Source organism: Ictalurus punctatus, chromosome 7, assembly GCF_001660625.3.
Source record: "Ictalurus punctatus breed USDA103 chromosome 7, Coco_2.0, whole genome shotgun sequence".
Classification (NCBI taxonomy): Eukaryota; Metazoa; Chordata; class Actinopteri; order Siluriformes; family Ictaluridae; genus Ictalurus; species Ictalurus punctatus.
Window position 1 is genome coordinate 33411436 of NC_030422.2, and position 20238 is coordinate 33431673.

Sequence of the window (20238 nt, forward strand, 5' to 3'; positions counted from 1 at the left end):
CTCAATGCGCAGACAGCCTCACTCGCTGCCGTCACTCCTCTACATTCCCCCTGAAGTGAAGACATCTGTGGCGTCTCGTGTTCTTCTCCCCCAGCCATGTCAGCTGTAAAGGAAAGGATGGGTCAGAATGAATTGCAAACAGTTTACTGAGTTATTAACAGCAGCTGACCTATACTGTATACTTGTTCATTAGACTGCCAATGGTCTGGCAGAGACACTAAGAAATAGCACGGAGAAGACATCTTGTTTTGTTAGCGGTCTGTGAAACATCCTGTGGTGAAATCACTATTTTGGGTATTTTTTACCCTAAGAAAAGATTTTTAAAAAGCTCCGCAACTCATGCGCCCGTATCTTCTTATATCCTTAAAGTAAACGTGAAATCTTTATTCTTGATTGCACTTGAAATAAAAGCTAGGTTTTGTTGTTTTTGTTGTACTGGTGTGTACTTGTGCAGAATTTGTGTTCATGGTGTTTGAGAAACAGGAAAAAAATCTAGCCCTGAACAAGGCACCCAGTTTTGTGGTCGGCCTTGAGACCCAGTTTTTGAGCATGTGATTGTGAAGGTGTTTGCACAATATCTGCTGTATTACTGGTCTGGTAGGTGTAAAAAGGCTCTGTGTTTGTGCGTGTGTGTGTGTGTGTGTGTGTGTGTGTGTATGATGACCTGTCTGAGGAGAAACAGTATCATTCTGTGATAACAGTGTCCGATGGGGTTTCAAACATGCATCATCTCTGTGTTCTACTTTGGGGGCTTTTTGTTTCCTGTCACTGTGGTAAGTCTGAGAACATACAATTACACATAAACTATACTCTCACATAAGGGTTCATTCAAACTGACCCTTGTGTTTTTTTTTTAAATTAAATATTATCTCAGTTTAATTAATCATATGAAAAATATATTTATTAATTATTTAATTACACATTATTGGGGGTCCAAGCACTTAGACTGGTATTGGTTTTCTTACCCGTAAGCAACTACATTCTTCTTATTCTTCTTCTTCTCCTTATTATTATTATTATTATTATTATTATTATTATTATTATTATTATTACTATTATTATTTTGTCCTACTTCTAAAGCGATGCAAAAAATCTGCAGTGATTCATTGTATATGTTTGTCTATTGTCCTTAATCTCAAATCTCATATATGTCTGGGTTTTTATCTTCTTTTTCAATAAACTGTTTTAAATGACTTGAATTCTGCATGAGGTCATTTGACTTCACTGTACAGCATTATAAAATGCATTTGAAAAATATCCTTGGCTCATCTCTGAAGGTTTAGTCCATTAAGCTTAAGCATTCAAATTATATATATATATATATATATATATATATATATATATATATATATATATATATATATATATATATATATAGGGCTAAATATATAATATAATATAATATAATATATATATATATATATATATCTCTTATACTTTGAGTCACAATATTAAATCATTGTGTCTAACGTATATATATATATATATATATATATATATATATATATATATATATATATATATATATATATATATATATACGTTAGACACAATGATTTAATATTGTGACTCAAAGTACTTCTACACACCAACACACCAACTCTAAAAAAAAAAAACTGTACATTTAAATCAAAAGTTCCTAAAGTTTTTGTGCAAATGAACACAAATGGATTTTTCATATTTATAATTTAGGACTGTGGTAGCATTTGAACTTTTTTTTTTTTTTAATCATATGTCAGTAATATGGGGCGCACGGTGAGTAACACGTTCGCCTCACACATCCAGGGTTGGGAGTTCAACTCCCGCCGCTGCCCTGTGTGTGTGTGTGTGTGTGTGTGTGTGTGTGTGTGGAGTTTGCATGTTCTCCCCAGTTCCTCACGGTTCTCCGGTTTCCTCCCCCAGTTCAAAGACATGCATGGTAGGCTGATTGGCGTGTCTAAAGTGTCCGTAGTGTATGAATGGGTGTGTTATTGTGCCCTGCGATGGATTGTCACCCTGTCCAGGGTGTAGCCCGCCCTGTGACCCATGCTCCCTGGGATAGGCTCCAGGTTCCCCGCGACCCAGTAGGATAAGCTACTGTTCATAATCGGGTTGGTGAAGTATGGCCCAACACAAAGTAGAGCATGTGAATGAAGTTGAATTTGAACAGAAATGTGCAGAGCTGAGCTGAGCAGAGCTTCGTAACTGCTTTAACTGCTTTATTTATTTATTTATTTATTTAACTCCAGATGTTTCTCATTTCATCTGACTCCTTATTTCATTTCATCTTATTCATTTGCGGTTCTGAGTTGATGTTTTTATTCCTCTGTGCTTGATTCTGATCCTTTTGCATCCCCCTTCCAGATTCCAGAGATCCCTTTTTTGTGAGTCAGTTTCCGTCCACGCTCGTGCTGAGAAGAGGACAACAGGTTCAGATCCGCTGCAGCTGGAACATTAGCATCACCAGCGCAAAAGTGAAATGGTTTAAAGACTACCGCACCTTGACGTTGAGCCGAACCGACAGCGTCATTCATACACAAGCCAGCGAACACGATTCAGCCTTAGTTATAAAAAACGCTGATTTACATGACGCAGGATTTTATGAGTGTGAAGTTACACAAGACATACCTCAGCTGTCGAAGGTGAACGGAACGGGGACAAACGTCACATTTCAGACAGAAACTGGTTAGTGTTAGTGTTTCTCTCAAACTTATCACTTTATAAGGCTTCACTGAGTAAGATATGTGTTTTGGTAACGTAAATGACTGAGAAACCGATCAAAAGATCTATAAGTCCTACAAGTCCTTTAAGGGCATAAAAGGTCAAAATTTTGTTTAACATTGAAGTTAACCTTTGTTTCAACTCAGCAAATTTATGTTTTACCAGTTTTACAAGTCAAGACAATGGATTGCTTTAAATCAAGAGATGCATTTCAAGAAATAAGTTCACATAGCTTACTGGGGCTATCACGTTTTACAGTGTAGAAACAGCCTGGATGAGACATTTCCTGACATAAATATCTTCAAGAAGTGTCTCAGAATGAATCCATTCTGCTTTGTTCTTCCACACAGGAAGAGATTAGAGAAAAACATTGTTGTATTTTTGCAGTTTCTGTTTGAGTAACATGGACGAATTGAGCCGTATTTTAAACACACAAGAACTTTTAAAGAGCAGTTTTACACTCCGGCCAAACGGGAGCGCTAGTGCGCTAATGCAGTTCTCTTACTTTCAGCTGGTCAGATTCACATACTTCTGCTATTCCTGTTAACAATGTCGATTTTTGTGTTAGTGGAATAGCCATGTAATACACAGTAGTAGTATCTACAGATGTACTGTATAGTGTTAGTATGGTAAAGAAGTATAGACTGTTGTATGGTTTTAGTATATGTTGATATGTGTTCAATTACCTTCATATTCATACTTTAACTTTCTATTGTTTCAACCAGAGCCTGTGACTACCGTCAAACCCGTTTCTACTGCCTCACCCAGTACAGACCGTAAGTTTTATCTACACTGGTGTAGTGGTATCAATAGTGCTGTAGTTTTAGTATACTGGTGTCTATAGGGATATAGTGTTAGTAAAGCAGGGAGGTATTTACATTCTTTACAGTTGCTCATTTGACTGATGCTTTTATCCAAAGTGACTGGCAACTGAAACAGGATAGAACTGAGCAGTTGGGGATTAACAGTTGTAGCTTGGCTATTAACCTTAACCATTAAAGTCTTAACCATTGAGCTACCATTTCCTTTTCCTATAGATATCTATAGTGGTATAGTGTTAGTTTAGCAGAGTGGTATCTATACACATATAGTGTTAGTATAGTACAATCTATAGACATATAGTGTTCGTATAGTACAATCTGTAGTCATATAGTGTTAGTATAGTACAATCTGTAGTCATATAGTGTTAGTACAGTACAATCTGTAGTCATATAGTGTTAGAATAGTACAATCTGTAGTCATATAGTGTTAATATAGTACAATCTGTAGTCATATAGTGTTAGTATAGTACAATCTATAGACATGTAGTATTAGTATAGTACAATCTATAGACATGTAGTATTAGTATAGTACAATCTGTAGTCATATAGTGTTAGTACAGTACAATCGGTAGTCATATAGTGTTAATATAGTACAATCTGTAGTCATATAGTGTTAGTACAGTACAATCGGTAGTCATATAGTGTTAGTATAGTACAATCGGTAGTCATATAGTGTTAATATAGTACAATCTTTAGTCATATAGTGTTAGTATAGTACAATCTGTAGTCATATAGTGTTAGTACAGTACAATCTGTAGTCATATAGTGTTAATATAGTACAATCTGTAGTCATATAGTGTTAGTATAGTACAATCTGTAGTCATATAGTGTTAGTATAGTACAATCTGTAGTCATATAGTGTTAGTATAGTACAATCTGTAGTCATATAGTGTTTGTATAGTACAATCTGTAGTCATATAGTGTTAGTATAGCAGAGTAGTATCTGCAGACATATAGTATTATATAGTAAAATCTGCTGTCATAAAGTGTTAGTATAGCACAGTAGTATCTATAGACATTTAGTATTAATATAATATTATCTATAGTATTAAAGCGTTAGATTAACTCAGCTAATATATTAATATTTTTGCAAGGGTAAGTGTTTAATTACCTGTTAATATTAACATGATCTTCTATTGTTTCAACCAGAGCCTGTTACTACTACAAAACCAGTGTCTACTGCCTCACCTAATATCATATGTAAGTGAATTACTGTATGTAAGTATGTACAGTAACATTTATACTATGGCTGTGGCTCAGGTGGTAGAGCGGGTTGTCCACTAATCGCAGTGTTGGCGGTTTGATTCCCGGCCCACGTGACTCCACATGCCGAAGTGTCCTTGGGCAAGATACTGAACCCCAAGTTGCTCCCGATGGCAAAGTTATCGCCTTGCATGGCCGCTCTGCTACCATTGGTGTGTGTGTGAATGAGACACAGTGTAAAGTGCTTTGGATAAAAGCGCTATATAAGTGCGCCATTTATAATATATATCAGTGTTGTGTTGTACATGCACTGCCATGTTGCTTGTTTCTTTCCTTATCACAGGCTGATGAACAAAAATCTGATCCGTATTATTCAAGAATTCATTATTTTGTGGGAAAACCAGGTTTGAAAGTATAACCCCTGAACTCCATGTTCGCATACTTTTTTGTTGTTGTTATAGTGAACTTAATTTAACTGGAAACACATATAATAATATAATTTCATAACTGTATTGGAATTGGATAACTGATTAAATAAAAACTAGACTCGGGCCATGGTGAACTCCTCATAGCACCACTAATCCCCAATAATCCAACCCCTGCATGGTTTGTGGTTTGGACATACTGCACATGCACATCTCTACACTACTTCCGCACATGGATTAACCTTAAACAGCTTGCACAGTACTACCTCCATTCCACTTTGCACCTTGTTCACTGCACTGTACTGTATTTATTACTGTAATCTATGTCTCCATGCTCATTCACACACATTATGCCATTCGCAATGTTGATAACATATTTGAGCTTTACTGCCGACCTGCCTCATTGCCTCTACACTTTACACTGACTGCAACTTGCTGTTTAGATGCTAACTGCATTTCATTGGCTTTGTACTTTGCTCAATGACAATCTAAACTAATCTAATCTAGTATGTAAAGCTCTCTTCTTCAATTAATATCAGGGGCTGCGGAAGAAGTTTATGACAACGAACCCATCATATTTGTGGTTCGATGTGTGCCCTTCATCATGTTACTGCTGGCTGTGTTCTTTCTGAACAGAGGCAAAAAGAATAAAAGACCAAGAGCAGGTGAGTAGGAAAATGTCATTAAAAAAAAAAGGATGTAAAAATCCTGACGTGAAAAGCTGATTATTTAGCTAAGCAACATTAGCGTCTCTGTAACATTAAAGCTTTCTTTCATACAAATGTAGCTATATACCTAAAGTACCTAAATCACATAATGGTGTCAGAAAGAGAGAGAGAGAGAGAGAGAGAGAGAGAGAGAGAGAGATGACTCTTTGGCATCAAGTAACCGCAAGTTAAACAAGGTCAGACCAGCTGCTGTAGATATTACCATGTGTATTTATTCTGGGTTTTACGGTAACCGTAGTGGGGGTGGGTGGGGACTTCAGGGTTGAGCTGCCTCTCCTCTGTTTTAGTTAAGCTTTAGACACTCTACTGAACATTACATTATTAATTAATGTCTTAATTACTATTCTGCTGTACTGTGCAGGAAAAAAAAAATTAATTTAGCATATGTTTGTTCAGAAATATTCTATGCAAGTTCTATCAGTTACACTAGTTAGTTAAGATAGATTATAATCCTAATTATATTGTTTATCCTCATGTAGATGTCAGTTATGTGACAGTTCATGAGACAGAATATGAAATAAACCGCTGTGTATGTGTTTGTAAGGTCCACAAACAGCAGAAAAGGAAGACTTAGTCGTGGAGGAGGAGAACGAACAAAAAGGACGAGATCAACTCGGACAAGAAAGAAACGAAGAATAGAGGGATAGACAACTAGGACAGGAAAGAGGAGTGGAAACTGAGAAGGAATTAACGGCAGAGGAAGGAGACGTGAAATAGAGAGCTGAGCAAACACAGGGAAGAGAAGTGGACGTGGTGAAAGATTAACAGGACAAGAAAGAGACTTGAACAAGAGAAGTGAGGAATTGAATTAATGTGTTGAATTAGCAGATTCATGTAAGTGCTAGAAATCATGATTCTTTAAACAACACCCTCGTCCGGAGGGAGGGTCGGAAACAATGCACTAGCTTGTTTATTGGCAACTCATGTGGTAGTATAACACATACTGAAAACAATAACTAACCACAGAGGCTCACATGTATGCAAATTAGTGTTCCTTATACAGAAGGAAGTCGCCTCAAGAGTCAGTCGGTCCAGTGTCCCAACAACCCAAACTGCAACACAAAACATTTACGTCTCAGTCCAGGATAAAGGCTTTAATGTGCAGTGGTAGCCAGCAGTACAGAGTCTCTTGCAGGTTTCTTGCACCTGGCGTAGCTGCTCTTTGATAAAGTCTTGAACAGCCTTGTTGTTCAGTGAGGCCTGTGCACAACTTGGGCTGTTCTTACATAGACTTCTAACATTCACAGCAATGGCAAAGCTCCTCAGCACAAGGAATGGGAGCCTCCGTCCCGACCCCTTTCACCCCCCGTCCCTTTTCCTCTATACTGCTATCGCCGAGTTTAGAGGTAAGGCCCGGGCAGATGTGCTGGCATTGTAGTGAGCTGGGACATTTCCCAGACTAATGCGCATGTTGGAGTTGGAGTCAGTGATCCAGATTCACACAGACACCATTGATTTCACCCCACTCAAGTTTGGACATACTGCATACTTTAGCTGTGAGCATTCTAGGGGGAACATAACACACATTACTGGATTCAATTTGGCTTAAACCTTTGTTATTTGAAGTGTGAGAGTTCCTGCAAACCTCCAGTGGGTTTTCCCCATTTAAATGACTATACGGGCTCTCAGAAGCACTCAGAACTCCAACCTGATCAAGGGTGTGGTCAGTGCAGGGCAACACATAGCAGTCCTGCTTGGTGATGGCATGGAGGTGGCAGTAATCCACACAGAACCCCAAGATGCTATTCTTGACTAGTACAGCTCGGACCACCCAGTGTCTATTCAATGGCTCAATCATCTCATTTACCTTTGGCTCTGCCATTTGCTTCTTCTCCAACGGGTCTGTAGTGCGATGGGGTGGGCGTGGGGGGTCCCTCGAGTGGTCTTGTCTACCACCTTGTGCTCTCTCCCTTGTCCGTGTCAGTTGTGGATGAAAGGAGCAGTCAAAATGAACAGGAAATGAGTTATTGTGTTATTAACTGCAGCTTACTTGTATGCTTCTATCAGTAGACTGCCAGTGACCAAAGAGAGACGACAGCAGGAAGAGAGACGAAGAAAGACTAGTGGATGAGATTATGATTGGTTTAGTGGTTAGTGTGAGCCAGACTGTGCTCTGTTTTGAAAGTGTGCACTATTTTGTGTATTTTTGTACCCAAAGTAAAGATAAAAAGAGCTCTCAACTCATACACCTGTTTCTTCCCGTGTTCTTAGAGTAAAAAACGTCATTCTTGGTTGTACATAAAATAAATCTGGGGTTATTTTGTTTGTGTGTTTGTACAAAACTGTATTAAATGTGTCTGACAAACAGGAACAAAACTCAGCCATGATCAAGACTCTTAGTGTTTTGTGGTCAGCGTTGAGGCCCAGGGTATGAGCATGTGTGACTGTGAAGGTGTTTGTATTACATCTTTTGTATTGCGTATGTATGTGTGTGTGCATGTGTGTGTGGGGGGGGGTGTGTGTGTGTGAGATGGCCTGTGTGAGATGAAACGATATTGCTGTGTGATATCAGAGTTTGATGGGCTTTCAAACATGCAGCATCTCATTCTTCTACTTGGGGGGCTTTTTGTTTCCTGTGCCATTGGTGAGTCCGAGAACTTACAATTACACACATAATATAATCTCACATCTAATCTCAGTTTATTTTGAACTGATCCATGTTCCCTTCTTAAACAGATATTAGATATATTGGAAATGATATACATCATATACAAAATATACTATAACACATTATTAGGGGGCCAAGCACTAAGTGCTGGAATTCACTGGTTTTGTTACTTATAATAATAATAATAATAATAATAATAATAATAACAACAACAATAATAATAATAATAATAATAATAATAATAATAATTGGTTATTTATTTATACTCCCACTTCTGGAAAAATGGTGTAATAATGAATAATACTGGTAATTAAAACCACATTTTGTTTTCTTTTGACGAACCTGTAGCGTTTCAATGTTTACATGTTTGCGTCTGGTCCTTGATTATTTTGCATGGTTTGTTTTATGTCCTTTTAGGGTATTTACATTTTCTTTTTCTTTTTTTTTTTTTGGTTTAGCTTGAGTAATTTGACCTCACTGTACAGCACAATTAAAATGCAATTTAAAAAAATAGCCTTGTCTCATTTCTAAAAGTTTATTCCACTAACTTAAAGTTTTTTAATATTATATCTTTTTTGTTGTTAAATTAATCACAATATTCATTTATATTCATTGTTTTATATGCATAGTTTCTTTATTTATACAATACGCATAGTTTCTTTACTTTGAAAAAAAGTAAATGTGCCCATTTTTTGTTTGTTTGTTTGTTTGTTTGTATTAAAGTTTCTTATAGGAACAGATTTTTGAATGAGAATATTTCCTTTTTGGCGACTGAATTTTTCTAAATTTGCTTTGAGGTTTTCTTTTTTCATTGTACTTAAACAATTGTAGCATGTTGTGAGCCATTTTTTCCTTCCTAAAATGTTTATACATTTATAGAACCTCCAAAATTATTGGCACCCTTCAAGATAATGGACAAAAATGATTATGTAAAATAACCATGACACACTACAGGGCTCATTTACGGATTTAAACATAAATGCGGCTGAGGATGTCTCACGCCATTAAAGTGCCGTGGACGGTACTGCGCGTGCGCCTTATAGAAGACCGTAGATGTTCTTTTACGCTCTAGTGTCAATCACTGAACAGTCCGTAACGCCACTCTGATACGATAGATGTAAAGTTAAAACTCTACTGAATTCAGAAATGACTGATGGCCAAGTTCCTTTTAACACACTTAGTACTCTGACTATAGAGTATACAGTTATAAAAGAGAAAATATTAATACCAACTCCTGCTGTTTCTTGGCAAAGGTCCAAATACTTATTTTTCAAAAATTAATTTAAAAATAAATTCCCATAGTCCAAAGTTTTTGATCTCCACTTTAAACTCGGTGCTAAACCCTCTCACAGCAGCAAGCCCAGATCCAGGTTCGGAGTCTTTTGAGAAGTTTTGTAGATTCTTAATAAATAAAATCACTGGTATCAGATCACAAATTTCACGTTTCAGGTCAAATTTCAAACATTTCAACCATTTGTTCTTCTCCAGTTTCCTACATTTCAGCTCATATCTCTTTCTGATGTGTTGGACGTTATCTCCCAAATGAAACCAACCACCTGCTCTCTGGAAGCTAAACCTACTAAGTTGTTCATAGACGTACTGTACATTGTTTCTCCTAGTGTAGTCTCCATCATTAATAACGACCTAGAAAACAGTACTGTTCCTTCTTGCTTTAAACATGCCATAGTCCAGCTGCTGCATAAATAACCAAACCTTGACCCCACTGATCCCAAAAATTACAGACCATTTTTATCAAAAGTATTGGAGAAAGTCATATTATCTCAGCTTTCCACTTGCTTAGTTAGTAATAATATCTTGGACCCCCTTCAATCAGGTTTTAGAGAGAAACACAGTACCGAGTCTGCCCTCCTAAAATTACTCAATAACCTTTTATTAACTGTAGATTTTGGAAACTGTGCCATCCTTGTACTGTTGGACCAAACCACGGATCACCATATCCTCCTAAATAGATTCAAACATGAGGTCGGCATCCACGATGCTGCACTAGACTGGTTTCTATGATATCTTACAAATAGGAGTTTTTCAGTGGGAATTGGAGCGTGCTCATCACCCACAGTCCCCGTTACCTTTGGAGCGCCACAAGGCTCTGTTCTAGGTCCGATTTTATTTAATTTACATTTTCTCCCTCTTCTGTCCATTTTTGAGTGTCACAAGGTTTTCTACCACTGTTATGTGGACAATACACAGCTTTACCTCCCATTAAAATCTGGAAAAAATTAATTGACGCCTCTTTTAGACTGTTTAAGGGACTTAAAAGGCTGGATGGATGAACATTTCCTCCAGCTAAATGAGAAAAAGACTGAAGCAGTCCTGTTCGGTCCTTCACATTTGATAGAAAGTCTTAGCTATAGTCTGGGCACCCAACAAGACAACACTCTTACCCAAATCAAAAATTTGGCGATGATCTTCGATTTGGATTTAAAGTTTGACAAACAAGTACTGTATATTCTGTTGTCGGAGCTAGTTTTTTTTTTCCAACTTAGGGGACTTCGCAAGTTGAAATCTTTTCTCACATTTAAAGATCTCAAGACCGTTCTTCGCGCTTTTATTTCATCAAGGCTTGATTACTGCAATGCTGGAATCAGCCTGTCTTCAACCTTGTACCGAATGCTACAGCTCGCTTTTTGACTGCGACCAAAACAAGAGAGCACATAACACCCATCTTAGCCTCACTCCACATGGTCTCAACCCCACATATATTTCAGATCTTCTCTGCGTTCGCTCTCCTGCACGTTTGCTCAGATCCTCCTCTTGGTTGTCATTAGCCACGATTCCCAAGTCGCAATTAAAAACTGAAAGCGATAGGGTCTTTTCTGCAATGGCACCAAGGCTTTGGAATAGCTTGCCCCTCTCTATCAGATCTTCCCCTACAACAAATTTATTTAAATCGTCCCTGAAAATGTATTTTTTCTCTCAGGCTTATTTATAATCTGCCCTTTCTAGCTGCTTATTCTCTGGTCTTACTTATAGCTGATTTGTTTTCTTACAGTTTATATATTTATTCTAATTATATTTTACGCTCTATTTTTGATGCCTTTCTCATTATGCATGATATGCAGGACTTTGGTCAACACTCGTGTTGTTTTAAATGTGCTATATAAATAAATCTGACTTTGACTTTGATTTTGATTATTTATAATCAGACTATCTGGTGTCACCCAGATCAGTGTGATTCTTCTCAAGGGTTCTTCCTCATATCATCTCAGGGAGTTTTTCCTCACCCCATCACCTCTGGCTTGCTGATTAGCGATATATTTATAAATAAAAAAATATATAAATATCCGGAATTTATATAATTCTGGAAAGCTGCTTTGTGACGATATCCATTATTAAATGCATTATATAAATAAAATGTAATTAAATAAATCATTTTGACGAGCCTTTACACTAGAAATGTGATATTCATGAAAATCCTGTAAATTCTAACTAATAGTAAACACTAACTAATATAAACCTCCATTTGATCAACTTCATCATACAATTGGCTGCATTACTGCACTTTTATACCTGGAATATACTCTGGAGTTTAAATGGATTATTTTTTATTACGTTCAGAGCGTTTAGTAGACGCCGTTATCCAGAGCGACTTATAGAAGAGCTTTGGAGTCTCGATCACAAACGCATCCACATGCTAGTCTCCAAATGCTTCTCTCGGTCATGGACTCAAGAGTATCACTGAGAATATTTAGTAACACTCGTGTTATTTTGTCTGAATTAATTAAAGAATCTAAAAAATCTCAGAAAATAAGCCAACACAAATACGTAAATGAAGAGAATAAAATATAATAACAATAATCATTCAGTTATGACAAAAGAAATGGTGTGGGCTTTTCACATGCCTCAGCTTTAGCACTCGCTTATTATTATAAATATTGATATATTATTAAATATTTTTATTTGCACAGAAGTGAATAACTTCAGCTTGACTTTGATCGCTCATTCCAGCTATCTGTGCACTTTACCTTTTATAGAGTTTGTGGGCGTCGCTATATGCAAATGTTGGGAAAGTACTTCCACTTTACGGTTGAACAACATACGCATACTTATACAAAGAAACTTCCGAAATGTTTGTAAATTTTTGAATATGACTTCGGGGGTTGGGGGCTTCGGTAAGCATTTCACACAACTTTACTAAAAGATTCATGAACAAGGCCAGATGATTTGTAAAGTAATACTACTGACCATTCCATTAAGAAAATAAATTTTCTAATAACTTCTACTTTTAAATACATGCATTTTCTTTTTTTTAAGTTCTAAAAATACTTGCAAAAAAATTTAATTTAAATTTTATTTATTTATTTTCTCAGTCTCTGGGGATTTTCCCGGTTACACTCATGCACAATCCCTTCACCATTCACTGCCAGAGGGAAAGGCTGATAAACATTTTTAACACATTTTAAAGTTAAATTAAACCAAAGATATTTCAAAAGTCAGCTGAATATCAGCCAGGGGCTGGAATTTGGCCATAAACACCATGTTTGTTTATTTTTAAGCACACAAAGCCCCTAAACCCACTGTAAAATATCATTTTATTATTTGACAAAGTGCCAGTAATTGTTTAGTTGATTGTATACATTATGCTACTACATAAACACACATAACATATAATCCTGTATATATTTATGGTACACAATCTACATATATTTTGTACATACAACATAGTAAAATATTGAACATGTGGCTTTATATTTTCCAGCGATATTTATATTTTATTTGGATTTATTATCTGAATACTATATAGTGTGTTGGTCTGTGCTGTGGCATGTTAATTTTCAAGAAAGTGAATTTGTAATGATCTTCTTTCTCTGTTGCTGATTTTTACCCCTTTGTGCCCTCTTCCAGGTCCCAGTGTTGGTTTTTTCGTGAGTCAGTCTCCATCCACAGTCAAGCTGTGGAGAGGAGAACCAGTTCAGGTCACCTGCAGCTGGAACATCAGCATCAGTGGAGTAAAAGTGGCATGGTTTAAAGACAATCAGAGAGTTGAATTTAAGCAAACTGATAAATTCACAGAAACCAACAACAACAACAACACCAGTTCAACATTAGTTATAAATAACACTGATATAAATGATGCAGGGTTTTATATTTGTCAAGTTATACAGGACATACCTCGCCTGGTTACGGTAAACGGAACGGGGACAAACGTTACATACGAGAGGGAAAATGGTGAGTGTGCTCCTCACAAACTTATCCTTATGTAAGCCTTGTAAGGTACAAATGAACAGCAGAACAGAAGAAACAGCCTGGATGAGACTTTTGAGCTGAGAAGTATCTAAGAATTCATGAATTCTGCTTTATTCTTCTACACAGGAAGTGGTTAAAAAACTTTTTTCTACAGGCCAGTTGCTATTTGAGTAACACGGCTGACTTTAGGGACACACCATCAAATAAAAATGCACAGAAATATTTAAGATTTCACTGAACCTGTTTTTAAAAGTATTCCATAATACCAAAATAAAATTAAAAAGTAAAAATAAAATAAAAAGGTGGTGCCTTACACCTCTGTGAGGTCTCATGATAACCTTGTGTTTTTTGTTTGTTTGTTTGTTTTTTAAATGCCTTTTACATTATTTAAAGATCTTTTAAGTTAAACGTTCTGCATTTTAAACAGCAGTAACACACACGGGCCAAATGGGAGTGCTGGTGCACTAATGTAAATATGAGTGTTAATTATTCTTTTAACTCTGATCACACTCATGATATTCCTGTTATTTATGTGTACTTTAAGTATTTTTCTGTTAAAGCAATAGCCATATTGGGATATTGTCAGTATAATATAGTAGTATCTGTAGATGCACAATCTAGTGTTAGTAGTATTGTCTGCAGTTGCAGTTTTACTGTGTTGGTATAAGAGTAAAATTAAATATGAAGTGTAATATAATCTTTAAGTCTTTCAACTAGAGCCTACTACAGAGCGACTCGTTTCTACTACCTCACCCCATATAAAGCGTAAGTAACATATATAAATACATACTCTGACCAGCCATAATATTATAGCCCTCTGCCTAATATTGTGTAGGTCCTCCTCTCCTTGTGCTCGCAAAACAGCTCTGAGTCTTCAAGATATGGACTCCACAAGACCTCTGAAGGTGTGCTGTGGTTTCTGGCAGCAAGATGTTAGCAGCAGATCCTTTAAGTCCTGTAAGTTGTGAGGTCGGGCCTCAGTGGATCGGACTTGTTTGTCCAGAACATCCCACAGACGCTCGATCAGATTGAGATCTGGGGAATTTGAAGTCCAAGTCAACATCTTGAACTCTTTGTCATGTTCTTCAAACCGTTCCCGAACAATGTTTGCAGTGTGTCAGGACACATTTTCCTGCTGAAGGAGGCTGCTGCCATTAGGGAACACCGTTACCATGAAGGGGTGTACTCGGTCTGCAGCAGTGTTTAGGTAGGTGGTACGTGTCAAAGTAACATCCACATGAATGCCAGCACCCAATCATTCCCAGCAGAACATTGCGCAGAGCATCATACTTCCTCCACCAGCTCACCTTCTTCCCATCGTGCATCCTGGTGCCGTCTCTTCCCCAGGTAAGCAACGCACACGCACCCGGCCTACACGTGATGTAAAAGTAAACCAGGCCACCTTCTTCCATCGCTCCATGGTCCATGTCTGATGCCCATTGTAGGAGATTTTGGAGGTGTACAGGGGGTTGGGCACTCTGACCACTCTGCAGCTACGCAGCTCCATACACAGCAAGCTGTGATGCTCTGTGTGTTCTGACTCCTCTCTATCAGATCCAGCATGAACTTTTTCAGCAGTTTGTGCTACAGTAGCTCTTCTGTGGTATCAGACCAGCCGTCGCTCCTCACGCGCATCAGTGAGCCTTGGATGCCCATGACCCTGTCACTGGTTCACCGTTGTCCTTCCTTGGACCACTTTGGTAGCTACTAACCACTGCATATATGCATATTCCCGGTATACCGGGAACACCCCGCAAGACCTGCCTTTTTGGAGAAGCTCTGACCCAGACATCTAACCATCACAATTTCTTCCTTGTCAAAGTCGGCCAGATCCTTACTTTGCACATTTTTCCTACTTCTAACATGTCAACTCTGAGAACTGACTGTTCACTTGCTGCCTACTAAATATGCCCCCCCCCCCCCCCCCCCCCCCCGACAGGTGCCACTGTAACAGTATAATCAATGTTATTCCCTTCACCTGTCAGTGGTTTGAATGCTATGTCTGATCAATGTACATAAATGTATCATATTTTACTCACTCACGTATGAATGTATAATATAAAAATTAATTACATAATAACAAAACATACACAGTATTTCTGCTGGTATATTAGTATTAGTAATAGTACTGTTAGTGTTATATTATTAGTATATATTACTATACAGTAGTATTTACAGTAGTATAGTGTTGTACTAAACCCGGAAGTGAGTAGCTATGACCTCCACCTTCTACATCCCCCCTCCCCCCTGGCCTGTAGACCTTTGTGTACTAATAAAGCTGCAATCTCAGATATTTGTAATAATATGATATTTTTATTGTCGTAACCAGATCGTGACAGACCGGACTCTCGCTCGAGCCCCGGTACAGAACGTAAGTTTGTGAATTATTCAAATGTTTCAGAAAAATAACATGTATCTCCAGGAGTTTGTGTATATCATATATGTATAATTACATTTATTCACGTATTAAAGTCTGATTATACAAAAAGCTGATCCTGATTATTCAAGAATCCATTGTTTAACCTAAATCCAGACTTCGAATGTTTAGCTGTGTGGGAAAATAATTTAATTTAACTACTAAAATATACAATATATTAAATTAAATTTGATAACTGTATTAAAATTGACTCCCTTTATTTTTAATATCAGAGGCTGAAAATGATGGACTAATCGTTTTTGCAATCCGATGTGTGCCCTTCGTCACGTTACTGCTGGCCGTGTGTTTTCTTAGCAGAGATAACAAAAAATACAAACGGCCAAGATCAGGTGAGTAGGTACCACAAAAGGATATAAAAATCCTGAAAGAAAAAAAAAACCATTCATAAGAATTTTAATGAGCAATTTAGGCCTAAATAACAATAACCTGTCAGTATCCAAGGCAGCTAGCTGATTACTTTTCTAAGTGTTAGCATCTCAGCTACATTAAAGCTTTCTTTCAGAGAAATGTAGCTAGCTACAACAAGCTACATGGCTAAACTAATTAACCACATAAAGGTGCCGGTGTGGCCAAATTATACAGAAAAAACATGACATCATTAATAAAGTAAATCAAGTATGTGTTTCAACTTTTCAACACATTTCTTTAAATGTTTCCGTGTGGTAATTATGGCTGTAACTACCTATGAGGAGACCGAGGTCCAGACCTCTGGAGACCTTTTTTGGAAGATTATTTTGAAGATTAATACAGTAGCCATTCATTTTTTATATATATATAACCTTATGGCTCCTGCGTGTGTGTGTGTGTGTGTGTGTGTGTGTGTGTGTGTGTGTGTGTTAGGAATACAGATGGCAGAAGAACAAGCTTTAGTCATAGAGGAGGAGAATGAACAAATGGGACAAGAACAAGAAAGAGAAGAAAAATCTGGACCCAATGAGAGGGATGAACAATCGGGACAAGAAGGAAAAGTGGAAGAGAGGGATGAACAATCAGGACAAGAAGGAGAAGTGGAAGAGAGGGATGAACAATCAGGACAAGAAGGAGAAGTGGAAGAGAGGGATGAACAATCAGGACAAGAAGGAGAAGTGGAAGAGAGGGATGAACAATCAGGACAAGAAGGAAAAGTGGAAGAGAGGGATGAACAATCAGGACAAGAAGGAAAAGTGGAAGAGAGGGATGAACTATCAGGACAAGAACAAAAATTGGAGATGGTGAATGAATTAACAGGAAATGAAAGAGAAGTGGAAGAGGGGGATGACCAATTGGGACAAGAAAGAGAGGGATGAACAAACGAGACAAGAACGAAAAGTGGAGATGGTGAATGAATTAACAGGAAAAGAACTAGTAGTGGAAGAGAGGTATAAACAAACGAGGCAAAGAAAAGAAGTGAAACGTGAATGAATTAACGGGAAAAGAAAGAGACTTGAATGAATGTGTTGGATAGTTTATAATTCAGCAGGTAAAGGTAAATGCTGGTTTTCTACATGCTAGATTTCGTGATTATTTAATTACACATTCACAAATTTACATTTACATTTATTTATTTAGCAGACGTCTTTATCCAACACGACTATTAAATGAGGAAATACAAGCAAAGCGATATATCAAGCGGAGAAGTAGTTCAACCATACAAGTAGTGCTACTATACAAGATTTATCATTGAGTGCTAGAGGAGTAAGCTACACAGAGTAGAGGTGTAAGAGCCAGAGTAAGTGCAGAATTTTTAGGGGTTAGTTAAGTGGTCACATTCCACCACTGATGGACAGTCAGTTTGAAGGTTCTGGAAAGGGACCTCATGCCTAATGGAGTAGGCACTATACCAGGCGTGTTCGGTAACTGATCGCAGGTTGGAACCTCAAGGAGAGTGTTGAGGTATGACACTGATTTTCCAGACAAGGTCTTGAATTTGATACGGGCAGCTACAGGAAGCCAATTTAAGGCGAAGAAGAGGGGCGTGACATGGGTCCTTTTGGGATGGTTGAAAACAAGGCATGCTGCTGCATCATTCTGAATCATCTGAATCATCTGAGTTTTATGGAGCTGGCTGGGAGGCCCGGGAGTAGTGTGCTGCAGTAGTCCAGTTTTGAGATGACAAGAGCCTGGACTTGTAGCTTTGTAGACTGATCAGCAATCTAGGGTCTGATTTTTGACATTGTACAGAATGAACCTACAGGACCATACAGTTGTTGAAACGTGGTGTGTAAAGTTCATGTGGTCATCAAATCGAAAGTCACCCCTGGGTTCCTGGCCGTCCTGGTTGGATTGAGTGTGGCTGAGCCGAGCTGTACAGTGAGGTTGTGGGTGAATGAGGGACAGGCTGGAATGCCGAGAAGCTCTGTTTTTGCCAAGTTGATCTTAACGTGGTGTTCCTTCATCCAGTCCGAGATGTCAGACAGGCAGGCAGAGATGCGTGCTGAGACGGATAGATCTTCAGGCTGGAAGGACCAAAAGAGCAGGGTGTCATCAGCATAGCAGTGATATAAGAAGACATGAGACTCAATCACAGGCCCCAGAGATGTAGTATAAATAGAAAAGAGCAGTGGACCCAGAACTGAGCCCTGAGGAACCCCAGTTGTTAGTTACTGAGTTTCAGATACCCCTCCCATCATGATACCTCAAAGGATCTGCTTGAGTGATGACGACGACGTCTTGACTGGACAGAGTTGAAATTTATTAGCAGATTTGTTTATAATAATAGTGATACACAGAATACAGACAGTCACTATCAACATCCAGCCTTCATTTTTGTACTTTTTATGATACAACAAAAAGGTGTTGCTATAAACAGTGTAAATACACCATGATCATTATAGTACAAACATTTTACAGAGTTTAAATTATATATGTTTTCAATGTAATAATGTTGATGTAATCAAAAGCTAAAAAATAAACATTTGAATGCTAAAAATTCCCACGTTTTCATTTTGGACATCTAAAGTACATCCACAAAATGATGCTTGACAGAGTTTTTACATAGATTATACTGCACATTTGTAAAAGACGAGGTCATTGGGGGTCAAAAACATTTGTCATCCACCAGAAAGAAATGGCAACAAGAAAAATCAATAAATGGGTGCATCAATAAACAGAAATTTCATAATAAAAATGTCATTTTCATTAAGAAGGTGATAGTGAAAAGTGAGTTTCAACCCCGTGAATGGATTAATATCCGAATGCATCTATGATGTAATTGCAATCCAAATACAAAGTTTAAAGAAATTTGGTATTATGGTGCAGACAGGAGCTAGCATAAAACATGGGAACAAAATTATGATTAGCCTAGGAGGGCACAATCAGCGGATTACAGCGTATCAGTGTAACATTGCATAAAAGCTAAGAAAATAATAACAATAAACGTCCATTTATAACATTTTCTTTCCCAAGTCTGTGGTGGAAAGCGGAGGCATTTTTAAACTCCTGCTAAACATCAATTAACATTTGTTCCTATTGATCTGCTGCAGATATTCCTCTTTCACATGAGTACAATAACACAGGAAATTTGGGGAGTTTCTACCCAAAAGTGTAAAATAGTGGGTGGAGTCAGTGTGAAAAGACTAATTTTGGACCTTGTGTGTAAATTAGTACGACTGAAGGGCGAGTAATACATTTGCGTTTCTATTTTTGTCGCCTTATTAATGTTTAGAGCCGCTGTAAGGTAAGAGAGAACAGGAACTAAATGTCGCTCAGTATTTTACTCTAACACCAACACACAGTGTTTTATTACACATTTTATATACTCGGAAAAAGTCCTGTACAGATCCCAAATCAGTGTGAGGGCTTGTCAGTGTGTAGGCCGCTTTTCTCTCGTATTATTCTTAGTCTGACTTTAATCACTTACTGTTCAAGCTGTAGTGTCATTTTTAACAGTCGGGTGTACATCCATCCATTTTCTGCACCGCTCATCCTACACAGGGTCGCGGGGAGCATGGAGTCTGTCTCAGGGAACTCAGGGCAGGGAACACCCTGGGTGGGGTGCCAACCCATTGCAGGGCACAATCTCACACACACACTACGGACAGTTTAGACATGCCAATCAACCTACAGAGCATGTTTTTGGACTGGAGGAGGAAACTAGAGTACCCGGAGGAAACCCCCGAAGCACGGGGAGAAC

The 20238-nt window shown here is 37.8% G+C and overlaps 1 protein-coding gene across 3 annotated transcripts; it reads left to right on the forward strand.

Annotated features, from left to right (window-relative positions):
* Nucleotides 1-676: 676 nt before the first annotated feature.
* LOC108268283 (adenylate cyclase, terminal-differentiation specific) lies at nt 677-17857 on the forward strand. 3 transcript variants are annotated; one of them, XM_053681768.1, is made up of 11 exons: nt 680-773; nt 2344-2664; nt 3426-3476; nt 4671-4721; nt 5689-5814; nt 6422-8461; nt 13349-13672; nt 14408-14455; nt 16020-16061; nt 16340-16456; nt 16968-17857. In XM_053681768.1, exons 6-11 carry the CDS (start codon nt 8362-8364, stop codon nt 17411-17413), a joined length of 1077 nt encoding a protein of 358 aa, XP_053537743.1. In that variant the 5' UTR covers nt 680-773; nt 2344-2664; nt 3426-3476; nt 4671-4721; nt 5689-5814; nt 6422-8361; the 3' UTR covers nt 17414-17857. The 3 variants fall into 3 exon arrangements, 2 of the variants coding, with proteins under 2 accessions (XP_053537743.1, XP_053537744.1); XR_008396756.1 differs by having other exon boundaries at nt 677-773; nt 14408-16061; nt 16976-17857; XM_053681769.1 differs by lacking the exons at nt 680-773; nt 2344-2664 and having other exon boundaries at nt 3258-3476.
* Nucleotides 17858-20238: the final 2381 nt, after the last annotated feature.

Excerpts from the sequence above, each read along its gene's own strand:
- LOC108268283 (XM_053681768.1), top strand. The coding sequence starts at position 8,362 with ATGAAACGATATTGCTGTGTGATATCAGAGTTTGATGGGCTTTCAAAC. Across the intron at positions 14,456-16,019 it reads TACCTCACCCCATATAAAGC|ATCGTGACAGACCGGACTCT; the intron begins GTAAGTAACATA and ends TGTCGTAACCAG. Across the intron at positions 16,457-16,967 it reads ATACAAACGGCCAAGATCAG|GAATACAGATGGCAGAAGAA; the intron begins GTGAGTAGGTAC and ends TGTGTGTGTTAG.